The 24,069-nt window shown below is 54.1% G+C and overlaps 2 protein-coding genes across 7 annotated transcripts in view; one reads left to right on the top strand and one right to left on the bottom strand.

Moving 5' to 3' along the window:
• Nucleotides 1-23,019, top strand: part of IMPDH1 (inosine monophosphate dehydrogenase 1) — a 28,205-nt gene extending 5,186 nt beyond the window's left edge. Inside the window, exons 3-15 of one of the 3 annotated variants that reach the window (XM_032483282.1) lie at nt 1,384-1,432; nt 3,366-3,467; nt 3,607-3,681; nt 3,986-4,192; nt 4,343-4,430; nt 5,270-5,469; nt 6,117-6,207; nt 6,463-6,558; nt 7,534-7,677; nt 7,789-7,933; nt 8,230-8,373; nt 8,485-8,568; nt 22,880-23,019. In XM_032483282.1, the coding sequence (XP_032339173.1) occupies nt 1,384-1,432; nt 3,366-3,467; nt 3,607-3,681; nt 3,986-4,192; nt 4,343-4,430; nt 5,270-5,469; nt 6,117-6,207; nt 6,463-6,558; nt 7,534-7,677; nt 7,789-7,933; nt 8,230-8,373; nt 8,485-8,568; nt 22,880-22,928 (1,474 nt within the window). In that variant the 3' untranslated portion in view covers nt 22,929-23,019. Of the gene's footprint in view, nt 1-1,383; nt 1,433-3,365; nt 3,468-3,606; nt 3,682-3,985; nt 4,193-4,342; nt 4,431-5,269; nt 5,470-6,116; nt 6,208-6,462; nt 6,559-7,533; nt 7,678-7,788; nt 7,934-8,229; nt 8,374-8,484; nt 8,569-9,809; nt 10,543-11,156; nt 11,869-22,879 lie in introns of those variants that run through there. The other 2 variants (XM_032483281.1, XM_032483283.1) reach the window with 2 other exon arrangements.
• Nucleotides 10,584-14,812, bottom strand: LOC116664796. Of its 4 annotated transcripts, none has more exons than XM_032483285.1 (3): nt 14,254-14,812; nt 12,775-13,243; nt 10,584-10,985 (listed from the first exon to the last, which is right to left on the bottom strand). In XM_032483285.1, exons 2-3 carry the CDS (start codon nt 13,229-13,231, stop codon nt 10,621-10,623), a joined length of 822 nt encoding a protein of 273 aa, XP_032339176.1. In that variant the 5' UTR covers nt 13,232-13,243; nt 14,254-14,812; the 3' UTR covers nt 10,584-10,620. The 4 variants fall into 4 exon arrangements, with proteins under 4 accessions (XP_032339176.1, XP_032339175.1, XP_032339178.1 ...); XM_032483284.1 differs by having other exon boundaries at nt 14,271-14,812; XM_032483287.1 differs by lacking the exon at nt 14,254-14,812 and adding an exon at nt 14,104-14,247.
• Nucleotides 23,020-24,069: the final 1,050 nt, after the last annotated feature.

Genomic DNA, 24,069 nt, shown 5'->3' with positions numbered 1-24,069 from the left:
TGGCTGCAGGACTGTGTCCATGCCAGGAGAGAGCATCAGGACCAGGGACTGGGGTGGAGTGGGGATGCTGGTGAGCCAAGAGCATCCCTGCCCTGTCTCCTGCTAGTTCCTGCCCCTGCCTGCTTGGCAGGCTGTTTCCCTAGACGCCAGGATACCCAGTCACTTCTGAGGAGTGTCTGCTCTTGCCTGTTCGTAGCTGGGGTGCGGGCCAGGTGCGGGGTTTCTGTGATATCTAGAAAATGCCAAGGGGCCCAGACTCCAGCGTTTCTCTTCTCCAGCCTTTAAGTGCACCACAGAGGCCTCTTTACTGTACAGAAGGGCTGCCAAGGGGCAGGGGCAGTTAAGATTCCTTATTTCTTCAGGTAGTCTTTAATGAGAGGGGATAGAGTATCTCTGTGATATATTTTTCAGTGGAGTCTCCCAGGATAACCCTCTAGGGAAATTGCTCTAGGTCTTGGGGCAAATTAAAGACCTCACCCCTCCCATCCACCCTCTAGTTTTTCCTTCCTGTGCTGGGGTGACTGCTGCTTTGCTTAGTCTGGTCGGGAGTGTTCCTGAACACTGGGGCATTTGCTTTTGGGTGTGTCTGCCAAGGACCTGTGATTTCAGGCCAGTTGTACCCGTCGGGGCTCCTGGGCTGTGGCACTGTGCCTTGCCGTACCCATGCAGCCTGCACCCCCCTTCAGGGTTTGCTGTGACTGTGGCCCACCCTAGTGTTGGCCACTGCCATGCTTTGGCTGGGTTCCCAGTGTTCTGGTCCTAACCACAAAGCCCCTTCCTCCCCTTTCCCATCCCAGGCCATGTCTATTGCTCCAGGCCAACTGGGCAAACATTTGCCAATGCCTGCTCTGTTGGAACATGCCCCACATTCATCCCCCTGGGGTCTCTCTGTGCTGTTTTGAACCCTGTGTGACTCAGCAGCCCCAGCACTGGGCTGTGCAGCTTGTCCTGTGCTGTGTGGTGTTCATGCCATGCTGCGCTACTAAACCATTCTCAGGTCCATTCCGTGTCTAATTATTGTTTCCCCCTATCAAGATGGAGAACTTTTCAAGGGCAGGCACTGTATCTGCTGTGTGTGGCGTTTAGGGAACTTCTGTGTCTCTTAACAAACTCTGAGCCCTGAAGGCAATGGGAATTTGGGGCCAACTGCCTCAGTGGCGCGTCAGGTCCACAGAGTTTACACCACCTTTGGCTCTAGCTCTCTGGGCTAGTCTTCAAGATGCTAGTGGGGAGTACGAGGGTGTTTCAGTCCTGATGGAGCAACAGGGATCAGAGGGCTCTGCTCCTCTCCCTGCCCTCGTGCTGCTTCCCCTGGCGTGGCAGGCCCTGCCCCTTGCAGGTACCCCTCCTCACCCAGTAACACCCACCTTTTTCTCTTCACAGCGACTTTCTGATTCTCCCAGGATTCATAGACTTCACAGCTGATGAGGTGGTGAGTACCTCTTCCACTTACTGGGTAGAGAGGTTGTGTCTGTGGTGGAAGAGGCTGACCTCTCGCTCAAGGGCAGGGTGTGGGAGAGGCTTTCCTTGGGAATATGGTGGATTCCCAGAGAAACTGGCACAGTGCAATGGGTTATACCTAATGGGTTAGAGGCAGCTGTGGGGATTGAGGGGGGTATCCTGAGAGGTGGGCCTAGCACAGGGCCAGAGGGCTCTCTGTCACTGACAGAGCCAGGGAGGGCATGGGTGTGGCTTCTTACTTACTGGATCTTGTCTGAAATGCTAAGCAAAGACATCATAGAAGCCAGTAAAATTACGGAGACATTGAAAGAGGTGGACAGACTTGTTTGTGGATCCATGATATACAAGAACTTGCAGGAGGATTTGAAGAAGTTAGATTTTGGGCAAATACAAGGAAACACCATGCTTTGCTTTACCGTAGGGTTCAGCAATAAATCAAGTGAATGACCAGTGTCCTTTACCCAGTTAACATAGGACAAACTCATAGGAGCCAAGGGGCTAATGCTGATGAGTGTAAGTCATTTCATGGAGAGGTTAGATTATTATATGATGAATTCATATGCATTAAAAATTTTTTTTCTATTGCTGTTATCATTGATATTTATTCTGATCTGACTTTCATGAAAGGCCAGAGGGTCCGAGTATGACTGGAGCACTTAATAAGTCGGGGAAGCTCACGTCCAGCCTGTGTAGCCAGTGCTGACTCAGATAGATTTTTAGGGGGGAATTTGAACTGTTCTGACAGCAACCAGGAAGTTTTCGTGGTTCAGTTGCTCAATTTAACAAAGTTTACTGAGTACCCTGGCTTTGTGCCAGATCCTGGCAGGGGGCTAGAAAGAAAGGGATGGAAGAAGCCCCCTTGGCTGTCAAGGGTCTCCCCATCCTGTGGCCTCTGTTAGGAAGGCCATGGCTTTTCTGTGCTACGATGAGAGAGGAGAAGGGGGAGTTTTCTAGGCTGTGGGGCCAGAATTCTGAACTAGGGTCTGTGGATGGATTTCAGGGACCTGTGAGTCCTCCAAAAATTGTATATCAAAGTCTGTGTCTGAGTGTTCTGGGCGCTAGGATCCACTGCTATTGGCCCAATCTCAGAGGAGTCTGTGATCTGGCCTCACCACTGTTCAGAGGCAGATGCCTCCCAAATGTATGTTTGCAGTCCTGACCTCTCCCTTGAGCTGCAGACCTGTCGTCACCTGCTTCCCTGGATGTCTGTCCGATAGACTTCTCCCCACGCCTCCACCTTCCCAGTGACCAGCATCTCCCGCCTGGACCCGTCAATAGCCTCCTTGTGGGTCTCCCTGCCTCAGGCCTTATCACCTAGAATCCCTTCACATCAGAGCCTGAGCGACCTCTTTAAAACATAAATCAGATTGTGTCTCTCCTCTGCCTGAGACCCTCCAGTGGCTTCTCATCTCAGAATTGAATCCAAGCTCCTCTCTGTGGCTTTCAAGGCTACACATCCTTGCCCCCGCCTGCTTCTCACCCTTCCTTCTACTGTGCTCACCTTTGTCTTTCATACATGCACCTCAGAAAGAATTGGAATCATGGGGTTCCACAGCTCCCTAGGCCTGGAGCAACAGTCCCTCAGACTTTTACTTGATTGGCTTCCATTTGTCACTTCCCAAGAAAAAGGTTTCCCCAGCTACCGCATCCTTCCTCTGGTGGTCACTTTGCCTTACTGCTTTTCTTTGGAGCCTTCATCGCAGCTGGAATCATCTTGTACATGTTTTGTGTGTGTCATTTTTCTTTCCAAGCAGAATATAAGCTCTGGAGGAGAGAGCAGAGCCTTCATCTGCCCTATTCACTGCTATATCCCCATGGCCTGCCCTAGTGCCAGGTACCTGTGGGAGCTCAGTAAATGTTTGTTGAATGATAAAATTTTTCACATAGACTGCTTTCATCCTCAGGACCTGACTTCAGCTCTGACTCGGAAGATCACACTGAAGACGCCACTAATCTCCTCCCCCATGGACACTGTGACAGAGGCTGACATGGCCATCGCAATGGCTGTGAGTCAGGCCACTGAGTTGGGACCCCAGGAGGACTGAGCGGGGTGGGCTGGGCTTTAGGAGAAATTGGAATCAGGTGGGGTTTCAGAGCGAGGAGGGTTGGCCCTCTGGCTCTGACTGTACTTCCGTTCCACCCCAGCTGATGGGCGGTATCGGTTTCATTCACCACAACTGCACCCCAGAGTTCCAGGCCAACGAGGTGCGGAAGGTCAAGGCAAGTACCGGACTGTCCCCAGAAGGAAGATGCCCCTTGGCGACCCCCACCTCAGAGAGCCTCCCAACCTCCCATTGCCAGCCCCGTGGGCTGGTGTGCTCCCTGGCTGATTACTCTGGGGTCTTGTCTGCCCTTCTCCACAGTTGGGGCACAGGGCTCAGCCCTCATTTTTCCACTGACCTCTTACCCCATGGAGGACCCTGGCTCCCCTGTGCACAGCCAGGCCACTTGCTACCTTCTGTAGCCAGGCTGTACACCACCCCGAGCTTTCTTCCAGCCTTTTCCTTCCCCTGTCTGCCCACAGAAATTTGAACAGGGCTTCATCACAGACCCCGTGGTGCTGAGCCCCTCACACACTGTGGGTGATGTGCTGGAGGCCAAGATCCGGCATGGCTTCTCCGGCATCCCCATCACTGAGACGGGCACCATGGGCAGCAAGCTGGTGGGCATCGTCACCTCCCGAGATATCGACTTCCTTGCCGAGAAGGACCACACCACCCTCCTCAGTGAGGTACCTGCGGGGCAGGGAAGCATGGCTGGGGAAGAGAGGACCCCACATCCTGGGGCCTCAGGCTGGTGCCTGTTACCAAGGACCAGAGGGAGGCCTGGCTCCCTTCTCTCTCACCTGCCAACCTGCAGGCAAATGTTCCTGGCCCCACAGGTGATGACATCACGGAATGAGCTGGTGGTGGCTCCAGCGGGTGTGACTTTGAAAGAGGCAAATGAGATCCTGCAGCGCAGCAAGAAAGGTACCCGGGAGTAGGCAGAAAATGCAGGCGCCCTCAGCCTGGTCCCCCGCACCCCAGAACCCCCGCTTCCTTCACAGCCTTGCAGGTTGTCCCTGCAACCAGACTGGGCCTTGGGGAAGGTTTGAGTAACCCCCAGGCTGGAGCATGATTCCCGTGGTCCTCTTCCTGGCTTAGGAAAACCCATTCCCCTTACTAGGCATTTTCAAAGTATGTTTCCCAAAACAACTAGTCCTGTGAAATGCTCATCACGAGGAAAGGGCCCTGTGGTCTTATGAGTCTGAAAAATGCTGCCTTCTATCTTCTCCATCTTTATGAATAATTGTACGTTAGTTTATCAGAGGCTCTGAGAAGTCCCACGGTTAAATTTATTTGACATGGAAGTTGTTGACATAACATTCATTAGGTCCCTGTGGGGGCCACTGGGAAATGCTCCCCTGGCCCATACTGGATTGTTCTCAGGGGTGGTGTTGTTGGGCAGGTCACATGTTCCTCCCTGTAGGACAGCCTCATGTTTGTGCCCTGTCTGGGAGTTTTCGACCACTGTGGCCTGTGGCCCAGCAGGTGAAAAGCTGCCAGTACTCAGAAGCTGCCCACCCAGCCCTGCCAGGCCACAGGGCAGGAAGAGCTCCAGGAGCTCGCTTGGTTGCGAGGTTTCTTTGCTTCCTGTTCCTTGGGCAGAGGGCCAGGTCCCTACGAGCACTTTCTGGGTGGGTGCTGTCACCTCGTGGTTGGTTTGGGTACTTCAGTGGAATCTCCAGCCTGGTCCATTTTCATCCTCACTGCCCCCACCCCACTCCTAGAAGCCTGCTCCTTCATCTCACCCCTGCATTCCTCCTCAGGGAAGCTGCCCATTGTCAATGACCGAGACGAGCTAGTGGCCATCATTGCCCGCACCGACCTGAAGAAGAACCGGGACTACCCTCTGGCCTCCAAGGATTCCCACAAGCAGCTGCTGTGTGGGGCGGCTGTGGGCACCCGCGAGGATGACAAGTACCGCCTGGACCTGCTCACCCAGGCGGGCGCCGACGTCATAGTGCTGGTGCGGGCACAGCCTTGGAGCGGGGGTGGTTCAGTAGAGCTGAGGTTCATGAAGACCCAGGTTCACCTCTAATTAAGCCTGGAGTCAGAATTAGGAGAGTGACTGGTACTCTGAGAGGTCAGAACAAACCGTTGACCCCTCTGGGGGCCCTCCGCACTCGTAAGGTGACCGTAATAGTTAGAGCTCCCGTTCAGTGAGAACCTCCCATTTGCAGGCCCCGCACCAGGACGTTTATGTAAATGAACTCAGTCTGCACAATGCCGCTGAGGTACAGTCACCATGCCAAGGGGTTGTCAGGGAAACTGAGGCTCAAGAGGTTGAGTAATTCCATTTGGTTAGTGAGCTGGTGGGAACTGGATGGATACCACTCCAGGCACCATCTCTTTGCTGTGAGGACCAATCCATACCACGGGTATGAAAGGGCTTTGTCTGCTTCCAGACTATGCGTTAGTGGTGCTTAACCTTTAGGGGGAAGCTGGCCCTTTTGAGAATCCGCTGGGAACTGTCAAGTGTCCTCCCAGAAAAAGACAAAAAGTGCATTCTCATACGTCTTTCATACAATGTCAGGATCTGTCCACTCAAGACTCCCTCCCTCAGTGAGGATGCTCGGCCTCCAGGTCTAAGCTTTCCTGTCTGCCTTCTCACAGGACTCATCCCAAGGGAACTCCGTGTATCAGATTGCCATGGTGCACTACATCAAGCAGAAGTACCCCCACCTCCAGGTGATTGGGGGCAATGGTGAGTGCGGGGTCCCCTCTAACCCTCCCAGCCCTTGTCCCCTCACTGTGGAACCTTTCTCTCTCTGGCCTTTGGCATTCCTTGGTGATGGCATTGCTCCTGGTTTGGGGCTGAATGCATGGGTTTTGATCACTATAAGGGGGGTAGGTCTAGACTTGGGGGTAGGTCTAGACTGGGGTCCCAGGAAGCCCCTGGGCAGGGCAGAGCCATCCCACTCTCACACTGTTCCTCCCCTCCCCTCCCTCCTCCCTCCAGTGGTGACAGCAGCTCAGGCCAAGAACTTGATTGATGCTGGTGTGGACGGGCTGCGTGTGGGCATGGGCTGTGGTTCCATCTGCATCACCCAGGAAGGTGGGTGTTGGTAGGAGAGTGAGCGGCTGCCACTTGGAACAGCCCCATTGGCCCTCCACAGGCCCCAGGGCCTCACCTTGTTCCCCAGATGCATATTGAGTTCTCGCTCGGCCAGGCCTCTTCCTGGGATGGTGGGGTCAGGCGTGACCTGGATTCAGACTGTCTGGTCCACTGACTTCAGGGGAGGCAGCTGTAAGATGAGGTTACTGTGAGTTTTGGTTGTGAGCCAGTCTGTTTCTCAGATTCTGGCCAAGGAGGCCCACTCTTGGGCCCCAAGTCTGGTGTCTCTGGCCCCGCTAGTGAGGGTCACTTTTCTCAAATGCTGAATGACCCATTTGGTCTTCTCTGCCCAAAACATCTCCCCAGTTTGGTCTTCAAGCCTCTGCCTTTAACTGTCTCCCTCCTCGGCTGCCCCCTGCGGGGAACCGTGGATCTTCTCCTGCTCACTTAACAAATGAGCACCTACTACGTGCCAGGCATTGTTGTAAACCTTGGGGATGCAGTAAGAACAAAACAAACAAAAGGTACCCCCGGAGGGGGCTTCTTTTCTAATTTATCCAGCCTTGCATCCATCCCTAGATAAGTGCTGGTTCCTTAGAATTCTCACTTAAAAGCCTAACACTTAAGGACCTTGGACAGTTAGACGTAAAGAAATGCAAGCCAATATCCCGAAGGAAGCTGTGAGTACCTAACCCTAGTAACAGGTTTTGAAGGGGAGCTAGTGCCTGGAGAAGGCGAGGCTGAGCGTACTGTACCGTGAAGGCCATAGGAGTCTCCCATAGTGCTCTTTTAAGTGAGGTGGTCCAGATCCCTTGAGTGACATGCACCCAGTGTTATTTGCTGCCACCTATTTTTTTTCCCTGCATTACAATCCAGCCCTCCCCCTTTTCCCAAGTGGAGGAAGGGCACAAGGAAAAAGGGGCCTGTACCTGGCCCCCATTGCTGTTAACACCTCTGTCTCGGTGCCCTCCCCAGTGATGGCCTGTGGTCGGCCCCAGGGCACTGCTGTGTACAAGGTAGCCGAGTATGCCCGGCGCTTCGGGGTGCCAGTCATAGCCGATGGTGGCATCCAGACCGTGGGGCACGTGGTCAAGGCCCTGGCTCTCGGAGCCTCCACAGGTGAGGGGGGAGCGTCTGCTGGGGACTGGGCAGTCCAGTAGGGGGCGGGGAGCGGGCGAGGGCAGTGGGAGGACTACGGGGCTAGAGGCACTGACCCCCTGACTGCCGCAGTGATGATGGGCTCCCTGCTCGCCGCCACCACGGAGGCCCCCGGCGAGTACTTCTTCTCAGATGGTGTGAGGCTCAAGAAGTACCGGGGCATGGGCTCTCTGGACGCCATGGAAAAGAGCAGCAGCAGCCAGAAGCGCTACTTCAGGTGCCCCGCCCCCTGGCCCCAGGCAGACTAGCCCCAACCCCTCAGGTCCACACGTGCCTTTGGCTTCCCAAGGTGGCGCCCAGTCTCCATATTACAGTTCTGGAAACCAAGGCACAGGGCACAGTAGCAGACCTGGGACAGTGGCTGGAGTCCATATTTATTTATGCTATAGCCCAGGGATGGTTGCTCTGGGGGTCCTTCTGGGTGGTATCCCCTCTGCTGGTGCCCTTCAGAGGTGGGATGGGGGTCCCCTAAGCCATGGGCGGCCAGGCTCAGTCTTCCTGCCTTCCATGCAGCGAGGGAGATAAGGTGAAGATCGCACAGGGCGTGTCAGGCTCCATCCAGGACAAAGGCTCCATTCAGAAGTTCGTGCCCTACCTCATAGCGGGGATCCAGCATGGCTGCCAGGATATAGGTGCCCGTAGCCTGTCTGTCCTGCGGTGAGTGCCGTGACTTGGGGGCACCCAGCAGGCTCCTGGCTCCCCCTTGCTTCCTCTCTCTCTTATCTCTGCCTTTGGTGCCCCTGACCCTCACCACCTCCCTGCCTGCAGGTCTATGATGTACTCAGGAGAGCTCAAATTTGAGAAGCGGACCATGTCAGCTCAGATCGAGGGTGGTGTCCATGGCCTGCACTCGTAAGTGTGGCGGCCTCCCTGCCCAGCTGGCTGGCACTGGGTCGGGCAGGTGGGGCCATGGTTCAGAGGCTGAGCAGAGGTTTCAGGGACCCCATGGACCATCTGCATCAGGGATGGAGGCTGCTGCAGGATGACCCCATCACCCTCTTCAACAGGGCCCAGCCCACCCTTGAACTTTGTACTCTAGCCCCCATGCGGGCAGGCCCTCCCCTCCCCTCGGGCATCTCTCCCGAGCAGGGCACGGGAGATGTGGCCACTAGCCCCTCCTGGGCATCCCGGCCCTTGCTTGCTCAGAAGCTTGGTGGCTGGTGGCAGGGGATGGCGGTGCTGGGCTCTCGCTGGTGGTGGCACCAGGCAGGCAGATGGAGGCTGGGGGCGTGAGCCCTTGGCGGGGAGAAGGGCAGAGAGACAGATGCCAGGGCCGGCGCTGGGGCGACTGTGGGTGGGGGCAGTGCTAGTTGGCAGCAGTAGATGCAGGCATGCGGCCCTGCCCTGGTCAAGAGGGCCTGTCCCCCCAGGCATAGGCGGGCATCTAACCTGTGTCTCTTTCTGCCCCATCCTCCCGTAGCTATACCTTTCTGCCGTGTAAGTAACCGCGCTGCCCGGGCCAAGCTTAGAGTAGAGCAGGGGCAGTCTGGGTGGGACTTGGGCTGGGGGTGGGGGCATTGGGTTGGGGGCGGCACTGGGGTATCATCTCGGGACACAGACCCTAGGACTAGCATTGTGGTGGGGGCAGCTGGCAGTGGCCTCTCGTCTAGAGGAAACATCCCTTTCTAGGATGCAGAGAGATGTCCCTGACCACAGGCCTGAGGCTGTCCTGTCTTGAACTGGACCCAGTGGCAACAAGGAGCCTAGGCCCCAGTGCCTGCAGGGGTGGGGTGCAGACAAGGCAGCAGAGGCTCTACTTGGTCTGAGCTCCCTCTGTGAGGATGGGCCAGGCCTTCCCTCTGTGAGGATGAGCTGTCTCTCCACCCCGCCACTGAGGACAGCATACCAGCCACAGATGTGGCCAGAGGAGTGCGGTTGTCTCTGGGCCTGGCCTGAGGAAGACAGAGGCACAGGGCCTGCTGCTTGCCCCCTCCCACCCACCATGGCTGAGAGGCAGGGGCTTCTACAGCCCCCTGCCTCTCCTGAATCTGTGGGCTGCCCGGCAGCCCAGGGCCAGCCTGGGAGAGGGGACCTGGGAAAGGAGCAGGATCCACACACCCACTCTCGGTTCTTCTCTTGCCTTGACCCCACAGTTACGAGAAGCGGCTGTACTGAGGATGGTGGTGGAGGCCGAGGCGGTGGAGGGGGCGTGTCCCAGGGTCCCCCCTTGGGCACAGACTCCCTCCATAACTGAATGGTCCACAGATTTGCACTACTGGATCCCCAGCTCCTTTCCAGGGAGAGAGGAGGGGGCGCCCTAAGGGTCTGCGGCCCCTCCCTGGGCCTCCCCCGCAGTCAGGACTGCTCCCAGGCTGGGCTGCCCTGGGAGCCCGCCAGGTTCCCCTTTCTTCAGTCCCACTGAGCCCAGCCAGCCTGGGCTCTCAGGCCCTGCGCCTGCCTCAGGTCTTTCTCGCTGCAGCCTGCTCTGGCCCGGCTCCCACTCCTGGGGCAGGTGGCCCCTCCCGGCTTCTCCTGTAGGGCACCTCCTTCCCTACCCCCCACCCTGGAAATGGTGCTCTCCTGGCCCTGCCTCTGGCCCCTTCCTGGGCTGCTACCCTCTCAGCCATGTGGCACTTCTGGGCTCCTGACTTAGGCCAGAGGGAGGTTTCTGCCCCCTTCCCCTGGCCCTGCTCCTCAGGCCACTCCCCCATCCCCAGCCCTGGGGAAGAGGCGGCCCATCATTCCTGACTCACCCCCCACCCCATGTGTACCTTTCCTGCCCTCTCCTCTCAGCTGCGGTCGAAGGCTTTAACTTTGCACACTTTGGGGTCACAGTTGCGTCATTGTATGTTAAATAATCTGAGTAAATCAAGAGGTTTCAATGCCTCTGCCATCCTGTCTCTGTCCCTTGTCCACTGGGCAGCTGGCCCCTATCCTGGAGGTGAGCTGGAGCCCAGAGCCCCATCAGAGCTGGGCCAGAGGGACTGCGAGACCCAGCCTCCGCAGGAAGGTGGTGAGGGTGTGGCAGTACTCCAGGGGGTGCTGGTGCAGGTGGGCTGCGTGGCGTGAGGTCTCCCAGGCCTGTGCCCACACCGGCATGCCCAGCCGCTGCCAGCTGGCCAGCAGCTCGTGCAGGCGGGCACTATCGCAGAGGGGGTCATCGTGGCTGTAGAAGACTAGCGTCGGGGACTTCACAGGCGGCTGCCAGAAAGCGCCCACTGCAGCCTCGTAATGCCGAACAGTGCAGCCCGGGCACATGTGGAAGTAGAGCATGGCTGTGGCCTTGACCACCGGGCCCAGGGCCTGCGGTCTTATCAGTTGAGACACACCTGTGGGTACCAGGCAGAGGGGGTTAGTTCCCATTGTCAGGTGCAGCTCAGGACCCACCACCCAGTCTCAACACCCTCCTGGTGGGGATAGCAGTGACATGTGGGCCGCTGAGTATCCCTAGAGTTGGGGGTCCTGGGACATTCATATTGCCTTCTCTGTCTCTGTTGTAGTTGGGCAGTGGGCACCCAGCTGTCCTACCAGGTACAGACACCACTTGGGGCAGAAGCACGGGAGATGGCCTGGGAGTGCTCTGGTGGCAGGAAGGCACAGAGGATGCAGAAGGCCCTCGTTGCGGGTAGTGAAGAGCTGGAAACATCCCCACAACTGCCTGAGAGGGGCTGCCTCAGCCCACTCTTGGCATCCCCTTCCGGTCCCTGCCCTCTCCCACACCCTTCCTAAAAGCCACCTGGCCTGGAGTTAGCCTCCCACTGAGACATTTGCCAACTTTGTGGCATCTTCAAAGACGAGAAGGAAAGAGCTGGATGGCAGGACTTTGGGTTGGGGTCAGAGCTGATTCGACAACTGCTTCAGGAATTGTTGCAAAGTGCCTGGGTCGTTGAGAGTCCCTGGAGGCCTTGTGTCCTGGAATCTGCGGCCTTGGTGAGACCCTCGGAGCCCCAGGTGACCCAGCTGGGTGGGAGAAGGATGCCAAGGGATAGTAAAAGATGAGAGGAGATGGACCAAAATGAGGCCATGTTTCATGGTTTGTCTTACACCTTGGTTTGCAAAAACCATACAGGGTGCAGCTTGTCGAGCAGTTGAGATGGAAAAGATCTAAGGGTTTTTGGAGAAATGTCACGTCGGTCTGCATCAAGGGGAAATTTTCCTTCTGAACTAGACCTAATTGGTCAATTAGAATGGGTTACTTTATAACAATGACCTTCCTGTTACTTGAGGTATGTTAGCATTAGTTTGGTCCTTATAGAGGAAGTTACATCACAGTGGTCCTCAAATTCCAGTGTGTATCAGAATCACCTAGAGAGCTAAAAAACGAACACTGGGGCCCAGGTTCACTGGAGTAGGATGAGCTCTGGGCCTCTGAATCAGCACGCAGCACCAAGTGATTCTGACTGCACACCCAAGTTTGAGAATCAGTGCTTTAGAGGAAAATCGTGTAGCCAATCACAGTTGACCCTTGAACGATGTGGGGGTTAGGGGCACTGACCCTCTGTGCAATCAAAGATCACATACAACTTTACAGTCAGCCCTCCATATCTGCAGTTCTGCATCTGTGGGTTCAACCAACCATGGATTGTGCAATGCTGTAGTACATATTTATTGGGAAAAAAACCCTGCTTAAGTGGACCGACGCAGTTCAAACCTGTGTTGTTCAAAGGTGAACAGTACATTATTTCTGAGACTCTTTCCCAAGCATGTGTCCTAAGAATTTCAGAAGACGCAGCACCTACCCCATGGCCTCACTGTGGGGATTATGTGAGAGTCTGTGTGGAAGGTTCTAGGCGCTCAGTAAATTAGCCTTATTGTGCCTATTTGTCCTCCCCTTCCCCAGAGGAATAGAGGCTGGAGATGAACACATGCCAGGCTGGTCCCAGACAACACGCTCACTCTGGGTTATAAATTCAGCCGCAGTGGGGGAGGCCCAGGGGGGACAACACGGCAGGAAGGCAGGAAGGCCATGCCAGGTGGACATTCAGAGGCAGCCCAGAGCCACTTTTGGAACAGACGCAGATCACAGACCCCTTGGTCAGCAGCACTGCATGGCCACCTGGAGTCTAGCCTGGTTTGTGTGGCTCCGGTGCCCCCTCACCCTTGCCCCGGCACACTCACCCAGCGCCATGTGGTCCAGGCTGCCCACCACCAGGCTGTCGAAAATATGACCCCTCAGGCGCTGGGCCACACTGCTGTGGCGCCCCAGGTCCTGGCCCATGAGCAGGAGCATCTGTGCAAAGGTGTAGCCACCCAGAGAGAGCGCGTGCACCACCAGCGGGCGGCGGGCCAGGGTCCCGGGCCCCCGCAGCAACGCCAGCACGCGGGCAGCCCGCCCCAGGCCCCTGCGCGGGCACAGGAAGTGGCTCAGCGCGCTCTCCACGGCCAGCACGTCAAAGCCGCGGGCCAGGTAGAGCTGCAGGTACTTGGCCTGGGCGGCTGGCTGTGCCCCCAGCCACGGCAGGAGCAGGAGCAGCGGGCGGGGCCCGGGGGACCCTGGGGGGTCCGGCTTGCAGTACAGGTGAATGGAGCGGGAGAGCCGGGTCACCGTCACGTCGGCAGGTAGCAGCGAGGCCATGACTGGTGCACCCTGGAGGACAGACCGAGTAGAGGTGGTGGGTGGCCTCCGGCTCTGGCTCCACGTTCCCCCACACGTCCGCTTTCAGACGGCACAACTGGGTAGCTCAGGAGGGGCCGGATTAGCCCTTTAAGCTTCTGTGAATCTAAGGCCAATCAGGAGCTGGGCAGCCAGCCTGGAGAGGAGGGGTCAGACCCCAGCTGCGGGCTACTCAGCTGCCCTCCATCTCTCCCTCCACCCCTTCTTCTCACATCCGGAAATGGGGTCTGGAGAGGAAGAGGGACCAGCCATGGAGAGTGGGGAGAGGCATCTCCTCCCTCCACACTTATGAAGAGACGTTTTGCTCCTTCAGGATCCCTCCTGGCTTGTAGGACCATACCCCAACCCCAGCCTCTCTGGGACCCCCTCTTCTTGCTTTACCCACAGGCCCCCTTAATAGGGGTTGGGGACCAATTCTATCCACCTCAGTGCACCCCCAGCAGCCCTTCTGCCTCCGGCTGAGGAGAGTTTGGGGTCAGGGCATCTGGTCAGAGCACTAGCCAGGGTCAAAGCACGCAGCCCCCGGCAACCTCTTCCAGCCCCACCACCCGCTCCTGACACCTACTGTCCTCAGGACAGAGCCTGTAAACTGCCGGACTCACCTCCACCAGCCTTCTCTGTTACCTCTCTTGCAGCTGAGCTCAGGAAGGAAGATGGGCGGGTCAGGGACCCGGGAGACCTTGTCCCTAGCCTCCTGCTCCACCCTCTCTTAAACCCATTGGCCATATTAGCTTCCGGGCTGGGAGCCAGGGTGTCTGGTTCCCAAGTCAGCTACATCCCCAGCCCAGCTAAAGTCGGGAAGGAGGCATGTGGGTTGCGAGGTGCAGTATTACCCTGGGACGCGTAGAGACCAGCCTCCCCCATCTCCGTGTGCCTCAGTTTCTCTACTTGTGATCCACCAGGGAAAGAGGAGCATCCCCAGGCACCACAACAGCTTCCTGTCTTTTGACCCCACACATCAGCTGCTCCACCTCACCCTTCACCTTCAGGGCAGGCTGACCTCAGGATGGCCACACACAGGGGCTGCCTCAGGCAGGAATCCAACTCAGGAGACCAGGTCTCATAGCTGAGGGCTTTCTGCTTCTCCTTCTTCATCCCCTGAGAGGTTCCCTTTGAGGCAGGATGATCTGAGGGCTCCAAGGGGTTTGTCTGACATGCTGTCAAGGTAGGGAGAGGGGTTCTCCCCAGAGAAGAAAAGAGAAGTCGGGACTAGGGCACCAGGGGCTGAGCGGCTGAGAAGGAGGAGGGAGCCAGGAGGGGATGTTGCGTAAGGACCTGGCTGTGACCCCATACGTCACTCTTCCACCCCTAGTTTTAACCTCTCCCTCCCCACTGCTTCCTCTCGGTGGAAAGCGGACTACTGGGAAACAAAACGTGTGTCCGCAGGAAATCAATTAAGGGGAGGGACTTCCTTCAGACCACACGCTACTGGGAGTCTTGCTCCTTGGTCCTCTCTGTCCTTCTGTGTGGGAAGAATGTTGCTCCCACCCCTTCCTGGGGTTCACAGTGCTTCTAACTACTTTCTATGCCCCTGTCTCTGGGAAAAATCTAGGGACACAGATGAGGGAGGGACCTTTTATGGTGGAGATGTGGGGGCCTGGAGAGGGGGTGGAGGGTGGAGAAGAGGGGCCGGGTAGAGGCTGTTCTCTGACACAGGATGCTGGACTCCCCGGTCTGGATGCTTTAGGAGCAGTGTGACACTGCATCCAGAAGGTGGCGCCAGAACCCATCGACCTGTGGGACCCCAGGGAACAAGACTGGGGCAGTTTCCTAGGCAACAGGCAGCCTTTCTGAAAGCCCTGCCCTTGGCAACCATTCCGTGGTTGCCCACGCCTGTAGTAAAATTTGGTTTCTGAAGGACAGTAGGGGCATGGGGGTAAAATAATCTAATCTCTCAGAAAGGAGCGAGGCTGCTGAGGGTGGGGAAGGGAGTCTGAAAGACCCGCTCACTGTTGTCATTTATTACTAAGCACTAATTACACCACTGTGGTAGGTGTTTTACCCTCAGCAACGCTATGACTCAGTCACACATATTCCTTTGTTATGGATGGGAAGAATGAGGCTCAGAGAGACAAAGTGACTTGCCAGAGTCACCAGCTGATACCAGGTGGACCCAGTTAGGAAGCTGGGCCTGCCTGGATGTTCCTCTCCATTCCACTACACCTCCTGGTGGGTCTGAGGTGTCCAAGCCCCCAAAGGAAGCTGGTGTGAGGCGGGTTCTGGGGGCCAGGCCTGTTGGGAGACCAGGAGGGCAGTGGTGTTGATGAATTCTCCCCTTTCAGCCCAGCTGTCCTTGCCTGACCTGGGTGAGGCGCCCCTCTACTCAGGGCTCCCCTCACCTTGCAGGGGGCTCCCCTCTGTCAGAGGACCATAGGGTTGGAGGGAGGGGATTTAGGGATTCTAGAGGTTATGTGAACCCCCTAGAGAAACCAAGGACAGGAGAGCTCTCCAAGCAGGGCACAAAGCTGGAGCCCAGGACTATTCTGGGGAAAAGAGGCAGGAAAGGATTCTATTTCAGCAGTTGTGCAGAGGAGAAAACTGGCTTCAACTGGATCAAGACACAGAGATTTGGAGGATTCAGATTCAGTTCAGTGAGGTAATCTACTCACTCCCTTGTGATCTTATCTCTGCCTACTCCACATCTCCACCAGGGTATCAAATAGGATCTGATACTGAACGTAACCAATACCAAACTTTTTTTTAAATTTATCTTTTTAAAAATTTCTTTTCTTTCTTTTTCCTAAATGGAGGTAACAGGACCTCATGCATGCTAGGCATGCCCTCTACCACTGAGCTATACCTACCCCCTGCCCTGATTTTTTACAATTCTTTTTTGTTGTTTTTTTGGGGGGGGTAATTAGGTAGGTAGGTTTATTTGTTTGTTTGTTTGTTTACGATGGGGGTATTGGGGATTGAACCCAGGATCTCGTGCGTGCTAAACACACACTCTGCTACTGAGCTATACCCTCCCCACCAACAACCAACTTCTGACTCCTTGTATTAGTCTGGGTTCTCCAGAGAAACAAAACCAGTAGGATTTCTTTCTTTATTTCTTACTTACTTATGCCTGAGAACCAGGAGAGCCAACCAGTCTGAGTCCAAGTCCTAAAGCAGAAGACCTAAGTTCTAGCTCAATGATTTAGGCAGAGAGAGCAAATTCTCTTACACAGCTTTTTTTGTTCTATTCAGGCCTTCACCAATTGGATGAAGCCCACCCACATTGGGGAGGGCAAAACACTTTACCCAGTCTTGCAGATTCAAATGTTATTCTCATCCAGAAACACCCTTACAAACAACCAGAATGTTTGACCAAGTATCTGGGTGTCCCATGGCCCACTCAGGCTGACATGTAAAATGAACCTTCACACTCTCTCACCATCCTCCCAGACCCGGTCCTCGTTAAATCTACCCTATCTGGAAAACTAGCAATTCCATTCTTTAGTGACTCAGATAAACTAACAACCAACAACAACAACAAAATCCTTGGAGCCCCCCTTGACTCTTCATTCTCTCACGCTCCATGTGTAATCCATGGTGGTTCTCACTGCCTTCATAATGTATCATCAATCTGACCGCTTCCTCCAGTCTCTTCCTTAGCAACACTGGCCCAGGCCACCGTCGCTTCTTGCCTGGGTTCCTGCAGTGAGCTCCCGTTCTTCCAGTCCCCAACGTTGTCTCCCTACAGAGTCTCCTCTACACAGCAGCCAGGGTGATTCTACTAAAATGTCAGCCAGAGCATATCATGCTTTTGTTCAAAGCCCTCCAGTGGCTTCCCTGGGGTCAAAGTAAAATCCAGTCTTTACTGTGGCCTGCAAGGCTCTGTGTGATCCAGCCCCACTGTGTCAGACCTTGTTTTCTACCCTTTAACCCTCATCCACCTTGTTCCCACAGCACTGGTCATGCTGTCCTCGAATGTTCCCTCCAGGCCAGAATCCTCACTTCCCCAGAAATCCATGTGTCTCACTCCCTCGCTTCCTCTAGTTCTCGGCTACAGCAGCAGCTTGAGACAGAGCTTCCCAGACCCCCTGTACAAAGTAGCAAACCACTCCCCTCCCCCCATCCTGGCATGCCTGTTTTACTGCTTTGTTGTTTTTTGTAACGCATCACAAACATCCTGTTTATTTATTTACTTATTTATTTATTTAAATTTAAGTATAGTTGATTTACAATGTTGTGTTAGTTTTTGGTGCATAGCATAGTGATTCTATTATACATATATATATTCTTTTTCATGTTCTTTTTCATTATAGGTTCATTATTGCAAGCTGTTGAATATAGTTCCCTGTGCTATACAGTAGGATCTAGTGGTTTGTCTATTTTATATATAATAGTTTGTATCTGCTAATCCCAAACTCCTAATTTATCCCTCCCCTCTTCTTTCCCCTTTGGTAGCCATAAGTTTGTTTTCTATGTCTGTGAGTCTCTTTCTGTTTTGTAAACAAGTTCTTTGTATCATTTTTTTAGATTCCACATATAAATGATATCATATGATATTTATCTTTCTCTGTCTGACTTACTTCACTTAGTATCATAATCTCTAGGTCCATCCACGTTGCTGCAAATGGCATTATTTCATTCCTTTTTATGGCTGAGTCGTATTCCATTGTATATTTATATCACATCTTCTTTATCCAATCAACTGTTAATGGACATTTAGGTTGCTTCCATGTCTTTGCTATTGTAAATAGTGCTGCTGTGAACACTGGAATGCATGTATCTTTTTAAATTAGAGTTTCCTCTGGATATATGCCCAGGAGTGGGATTGTGGGATCATAGGGTAGCTCTATTTTGAGTTTTTAAAGGAATCTCCATACTGTTTTCCCTAGTGACTGCACCAAATTACATTCCCACTAAAAGTGTAGGAGGGTTCCCTTTTCTCTACACCCTCTCTAGCATTTATTATTTGTGGACTTTTTAATGATGGCCATTTCAACTGGTGTGAAATACCAGTCAGAATACTGGTATACCTCATTGTATACCATTGTATGCCAAATAATACCTCATTATAGTTTTTTTTTTTTGAAGAGGGTTAATTAGATTTACTTATTTATTTTTAGAGGAGGTACTGGGGATTGAACCCAGGACCTCATGCATGCTAAGCATGTGCTCTACCACTTGAGCTGTACCCTCCACCTCCCTCATTGTAGTTTTGATTTACATTTCTCTGATAATTAATGGTATTGAGCATCTTTGCGTGTGCCTTTTGGCCATCTCATCCTCTCTGTTTATATGTATACAGTCTGTTTTCCCTCATGTATCTTCATCATCCAAAAGTGTCACACACACAAAAAAAAACCAAAGGAAAAAAAGTGTCACACATAAGTACTTGTTGAATGAGTGAATAGGTAAAACATATATTCATCACTTAATACACACCAGTAAATGTAACAGTGCTGAGATGCAAAGGTGGACAGCACACCGTGTTCCCTAGAGGAACTCCGTATCCACCAGGGGAGATAAGCTTAATGTTATATCTGTGCGCAGTGGCGTGTATACACTTGATAACACAAAGGCCAGCTGCCCTTGGGAGGTTTATGCTGGGCCCTGTATATTCATACATTATGTCATTTAATACATTCCCCTGTGAAGGGGAAACTATTATCCTCAATTCCAGAGGAGAAAACAGGCTCAGAGAGGTAGAGTGATTTGCCCAAGGTTGCCCAGCTACTCAACCACTGAGCTGAGGTTGTGACCCCTTCTCTTGCTCTCTAGCCCCAAAGTCCCTCCTCCTCCCACTTTCCCAGGGGAGCCCAGGGCAGGAGAGGGAAAAAGAAGAGAGAACAGGAGTGCTTCATACCCGGCAGGAGAGAGGTAGAGCAGGACTGAGCTGGCAGGGGGCCCTGGGTGACAGGGCACCTCGCCAGCCCCTGCTGGCCTCCCCCCTCCCCTTGTGTGGCCTCTGCGGGCCCCGGGGCTGATTGGGCTCCCTCCCCTGGCACCAGCCTTCTCTGCCACACCCCCACCCTTGCCTGGGGCCTGGCTACGCAGGGATCCCTTTCTGGCCCAGTGAGGCATATAACCCCGGACTGACAGGCGTCCGGATGCCAGGGCAGCTTGGCTGGCCAAGGGTGAGGTCACGGGCTGAGCACTCTGTGGCCGGCCCCTCCTCCCTCCCGTCAGTCTCACTCCTTGCCCTGCTGGCTGCAAAAATCTCCCTCCAGCCTCCCTCCTGCATCATAGCCTCAACCCAGCAAGCTCCAAATTCTCCTGGCAAGTGTATTAGTTTACTGTAGCTGCTGTAACAAATTATCACAAATTTAGCGGCTTAAAACAACACCAATTTATTTTATTATCCTACAGCTCTGGAAGTCAGAAGTTGAAAATGGATCCTCCAGGCTGTGTTCCTTCTGGAAGCCCCAGAGGAGAATCCTTTCTTTTGCTTTTTCCAGCTTCTAGAGACCACCTGAATTCTTTGCCTCTTGTCCCCTTCCTACTTCTTCAAAGCCAGCAAGGCCTCATCTTCAAACCTCCCTGCCTTTCTGACCTCTGCTTCCATTGTCACATCTGCCGTGACTCTGACACTCCTGCCTCCCTCTGTTAAGGACTCCTGTAATCATTGGGTCCACCCAGATAATCCTTCAAAAACCCTTAATGTAGTCTCTTCTGCAAAGTCCCTTTTGCCACGTAAGGTAACAAGGTCACAGGCTCCAGAGATGAAGTTGTGGGCATTTTTGGAGGGCCATTATTCCACTTTCCATGCCCCCTACGGTGCTCCCCTCTTCCAACGCTAGAGGGAGTATTCACGGCACATTTACCATGAGTCTTGCTCTGCGCTACAAGTGTTGACGCTATCTCACACCATCCCTTGTGGTGGTCGTAGATCCCCCTGCATAGGTGAAGAGCTTGGCCGACTCTAGGGCCTGTGGGCTTGGTGTGACCCCAAGCCTGCCTCCCCAGATTGGAAGTGAGCCCCTCCCTCCTGAACTCCCTCTGCTTTGGCTTCGAGTCCTCGGTTCGCTCTGGGTCCAGCCTGCAACTCCCCGAGGTAGTGGTTGCTTCTTAGCCCCTAGGGCCCTGGCATGGGGCATGGAGGAGTAGGTACTTGGGCAACAGCAGGATGGAAGAAGAGAGAGGATTTTGTGGGCTGCGGTTCATGCGTGGGCTCTGGAGGTCACCCTGCCATGTGGGTACGGTTGTGTGTCTATTTTTCTGGGCAGAGGGATTAGAATTTCCAGCAGATTCTCAGAAAAGGCTCTACCTCCAAGGATCAAGAAACCTTGCTCTGGGGCCAGCCCTCACCCCTCTTTCCTGGGCTCCCTTCTCTGAACTAGTCTGTTGCGAGGATTCACTCAGCACCAAGGGCCAAAGCCAAGGGAGGCTGTGAGCTGGGGGGCAGGGGCTGGTCCGTGTGGACAGTGGGAATGGTGAGGGTCTCGAGGATCCACCTGCAGGCCCCTCTTCCCTGCATCTGGTCAATGACTCAGTCTTTCTTGAGCTCTCACCCTATGTCACTCTCTGCCCTCCTCCCATGTCACCACCCCCGACTCCCGCACTGGCAGAGAGGGCCTGGGCAGGGGCAGCCTTCCCCTCTGGGCGGAGCAGGGCCTTGCCCCAGGTGCCAGGATGAGGTGGGCTCTCCTCATCTCAGCTTCTCAGTGGCCACCTCTGGGTTCCCTCATCACCTCCCAAGCCCGCCTGCCCCAATCTCCTGGGGGTCTCCACCCTCCAAGCTTTTCCTGTCCTTGCCCTCGCAGACATGACTTCACCGTCCTATCAGCAGCAGCCCAGCCCTGAGAGGAGAACAGTGGACATTCTTCACAGCTCTTCCAGGACAGGGCTGGAACCCGGGTCTCCCGGGTCCCAAGTGAGGCTGATTCAGATGCATTATTAGTTATTATTATTATTCTAATAATAATTATTCTTCTCATGGAGGTACTTGGGATTGAACCCAGAGCCTTATGCATGCAAGGCATGTCACTGAGCTATATCCTCCGCCCCCATTATTATAATTATTGATGGAGTTGGGTGAATGGCTTATTTCACCTTGTAAAACAAGAAGTGTGTTATGAGCAATCTGCTCCCATAGCCTGAGGGCAATAGTATTTCTGGTTTGCCTTCTCACCTGTCCATCCATCCCCTTCTTTCCAGAAAAGTTTTACAAGGGGGTTCCGCCAGTTCCCCTCCTACAGGCAACCTGATCAGGGGCTGCAGCTGTGGTGGGAGTAGGGCACAGAGCGCAGAAACATGTCAAACACAAGCTGCTTGTGCCCTCAGCCTGCACTCCAAATATCAAACTTCCCACCCACTGTCCAGGAGAGCGGGCAGGAGAGGGGGATAAAGGACCTGAGGGCAGCCCCAAGGGCAGCCCCAGGCACACAGCTGGCCCCCTCCCTCTATCCCTGCCCAGCCCAGACTCTGTGGTAGGTGACGAAGACGGGTGTCCCAGTGTCCCAGCATCAACTTTGCCATTTACAAAACGAAGGCATCAGGTCTCAGGAAACAGGGAGGAGGGTGGAGATGAGGACCAGAGATTGCTGTGAGGTTCCTCCCTGGCCCTTGGCCACGGGGAGGAGGGAGGCCAGCGCAGGTAGTGGGGGAGCCGGCCCTGTGTTGGGACTGCTGGTTCCTCCTCTGGTGGGAGAGGGATGGGGGGCTGCCTTCCCCCACCAACACCCTGACCAGGTGTCCCGCGGGGGCTGTCACTGTGGCTCTTTTGTCACCCTCCCTCGGCCCTATAGGCCCCTCAGCTGCTCCTCTCTGTCCTTCCAGCACTGGAGGGATGGGGGACATTGCCGGGGATAGGGAGGGTCACAGGCAGAAGCACTCGGGGCTTCGGGTCTCCACTCCCTTGCTGCAGGAAACAGCTGAGTTCTCCCGCCATTTGTGGGAAGATTTCAGGCTGTCAAAAGCCAAAGCCCAGCTAAGATTCACTCCAACCCACATTTGTGTGGGAGGAGGGGCTTGGAGCAGAGCCCCCAGCATGGCCATCGACCTTTCTTGCCCCGTCCCCCTCTAATCTTGTGCCTAGGTGGTCCCTGGGCCTGTGGCAGGATGGGAGGGGCAGGATAGAGACCTCCACTTTAAGCGGGGCGTGTGCGTTTTCACAGGGATGTGAGAACCAGGACACTTTTCCCTGGGGCTGACTCTGCCCTATAAAACTTAAACAGATCAACCTTGCAGATGGTATCACAGTTCCTACCAGCCACAACCTCTTTACCTTAGTTCTACCTGCCGGCTAGAGTGCACCTCATAGCCCATCCCCTGGTGGGAAACCTCCTCTCCTAGCCACCTTCATCCCTTACCTGTCCCCACCCCTCCTGGTACCCCTGTCCACTGCCCTCCCCAACTTCACCTCCTCCACTCCCCTCAGAGACTTTATTTGTCACTCCTGGAACCACAGCACCGCAGTAATCCATTAGCGAACACTTGCACAGTATGTGGCCGTGCTGCTTCTGCGGGTTCAAAGCGCTCCGTATGCACGGGCTCATTTAGTGGTCCCAGCAACTCTTTGAAGGAAGGATTGTTATTATCCTCACTTTGCAAATGAGGAGTCAGATACACTGGACAACAGAAACAAGGAGGTAGAGAGACCCACAAAGCAGACACTTGGGAACAGCTGTCCTTGTCAAAAGGTTAAAGCACTGTTCTTTTTATTTTTTTTAATTACAGAGTAATGTGTGCAGCAGACCTCCCTGACCTTTGCCCTCTTCACCCCTAATCCCCAAGAGCTAAAGCCACAAAGACCCAGCCTACCCCAGCTCCCCCACCCCAGGAGTCAGCAGCAGGAGGGAAGACATGAAACAGACCAGGTGAGGCTCCTTGGTCCCCATCTCTGTATCTCCAGCCTCCTTTTCCTCACTGCTCTGCCTCTCATTCACCCCCATTTTTCTTCATCTTTCTTGGAGAGAGCATGCAGTCACTTGCAGGCACTGGCTTTCCGGGTGCTGGGGAGGTGTTCTGACCTTCTGAGAAGGGACAGCTTTGCACAACTGGGCTGAGGAACCCCTATCCCAGAACTGACACCTGAGTCTTCTCGCTGACCCCCTCCGTCCTGCTACCATCCCGCTCCCTCTGCCTCCTAGGACCAAACCAAACTCCACTCAGGTGGCTAGTGCATGAGTCCCATGCTGTTCTTGGTTCTTGGCTGCTAGGATTATCCCTGGAATGTGACCTCATCCTCTGTCCTGGGAGAAGGTACAGAAAGCCTCAGACATGGCTAGAGAGGGAATGAGAGAGAACAGCTGCGCTGAGGAAGGCTAGACAGGGAAGTGGTTGTAGGGAAGATGTTCGCCAGACCACTGGAAGGAGGTGAGGGGAGCCAAGTGTGGGATAAATAAGCATATGAAAAGGTGCTCAACATCATACGTTTTCAGGGACTTCCAAGTTAAAACAACAATGAGTTACTACTATGCATTTGCTAGAATGGCTAAAATCTGAAACACTGACAATACCAAATGCTGGTGAGGATGTGGAGCAACAGAAACAGCAATTCATGGTTGGTGGAAAAGTGAAATGGTATAGCCACTTTGGAAGACAGTTTGGTGGTTTCTTATAAAAGTAAACATACTCTTAATGCACAATCTAGCAACTGTGCTTCTTGGTACTTACCCAAATGAGTTGAAAACTTATGTCCATACAAAAAACCTGCACATGATTGTTTATAGCAGCTTTATTCATAATTGCCAAAACTTGGGAAGCAAGCAAGATGTTCTTTAGTCGGTGAATGGACTGAGGTTCATCCAGACAATGAAATATTATTCAGCACTAAAAAGAAATGAACTATTAAGCTGTGAAAAGACATGGAGCAAGCTTAGGTACATATAACTAAATGAAAAAACCAATCGGAAAAGATTACATAC

This window comes from Camelus ferus, chromosome 7, assembly GCF_009834535.1.
Source record: "Camelus ferus isolate YT-003-E chromosome 7, BCGSAC_Cfer_1.0, whole genome shotgun sequence".
Lineage (NCBI taxonomy): Eukaryota > Metazoa > Chordata > Mammalia > Artiodactyla > Camelidae > Camelus > Camelus ferus.
The sequence above is the reverse complement of the archived record's forward strand: the minus strand, read 5'-3'. Positions and strand labels throughout refer to the sequence as shown.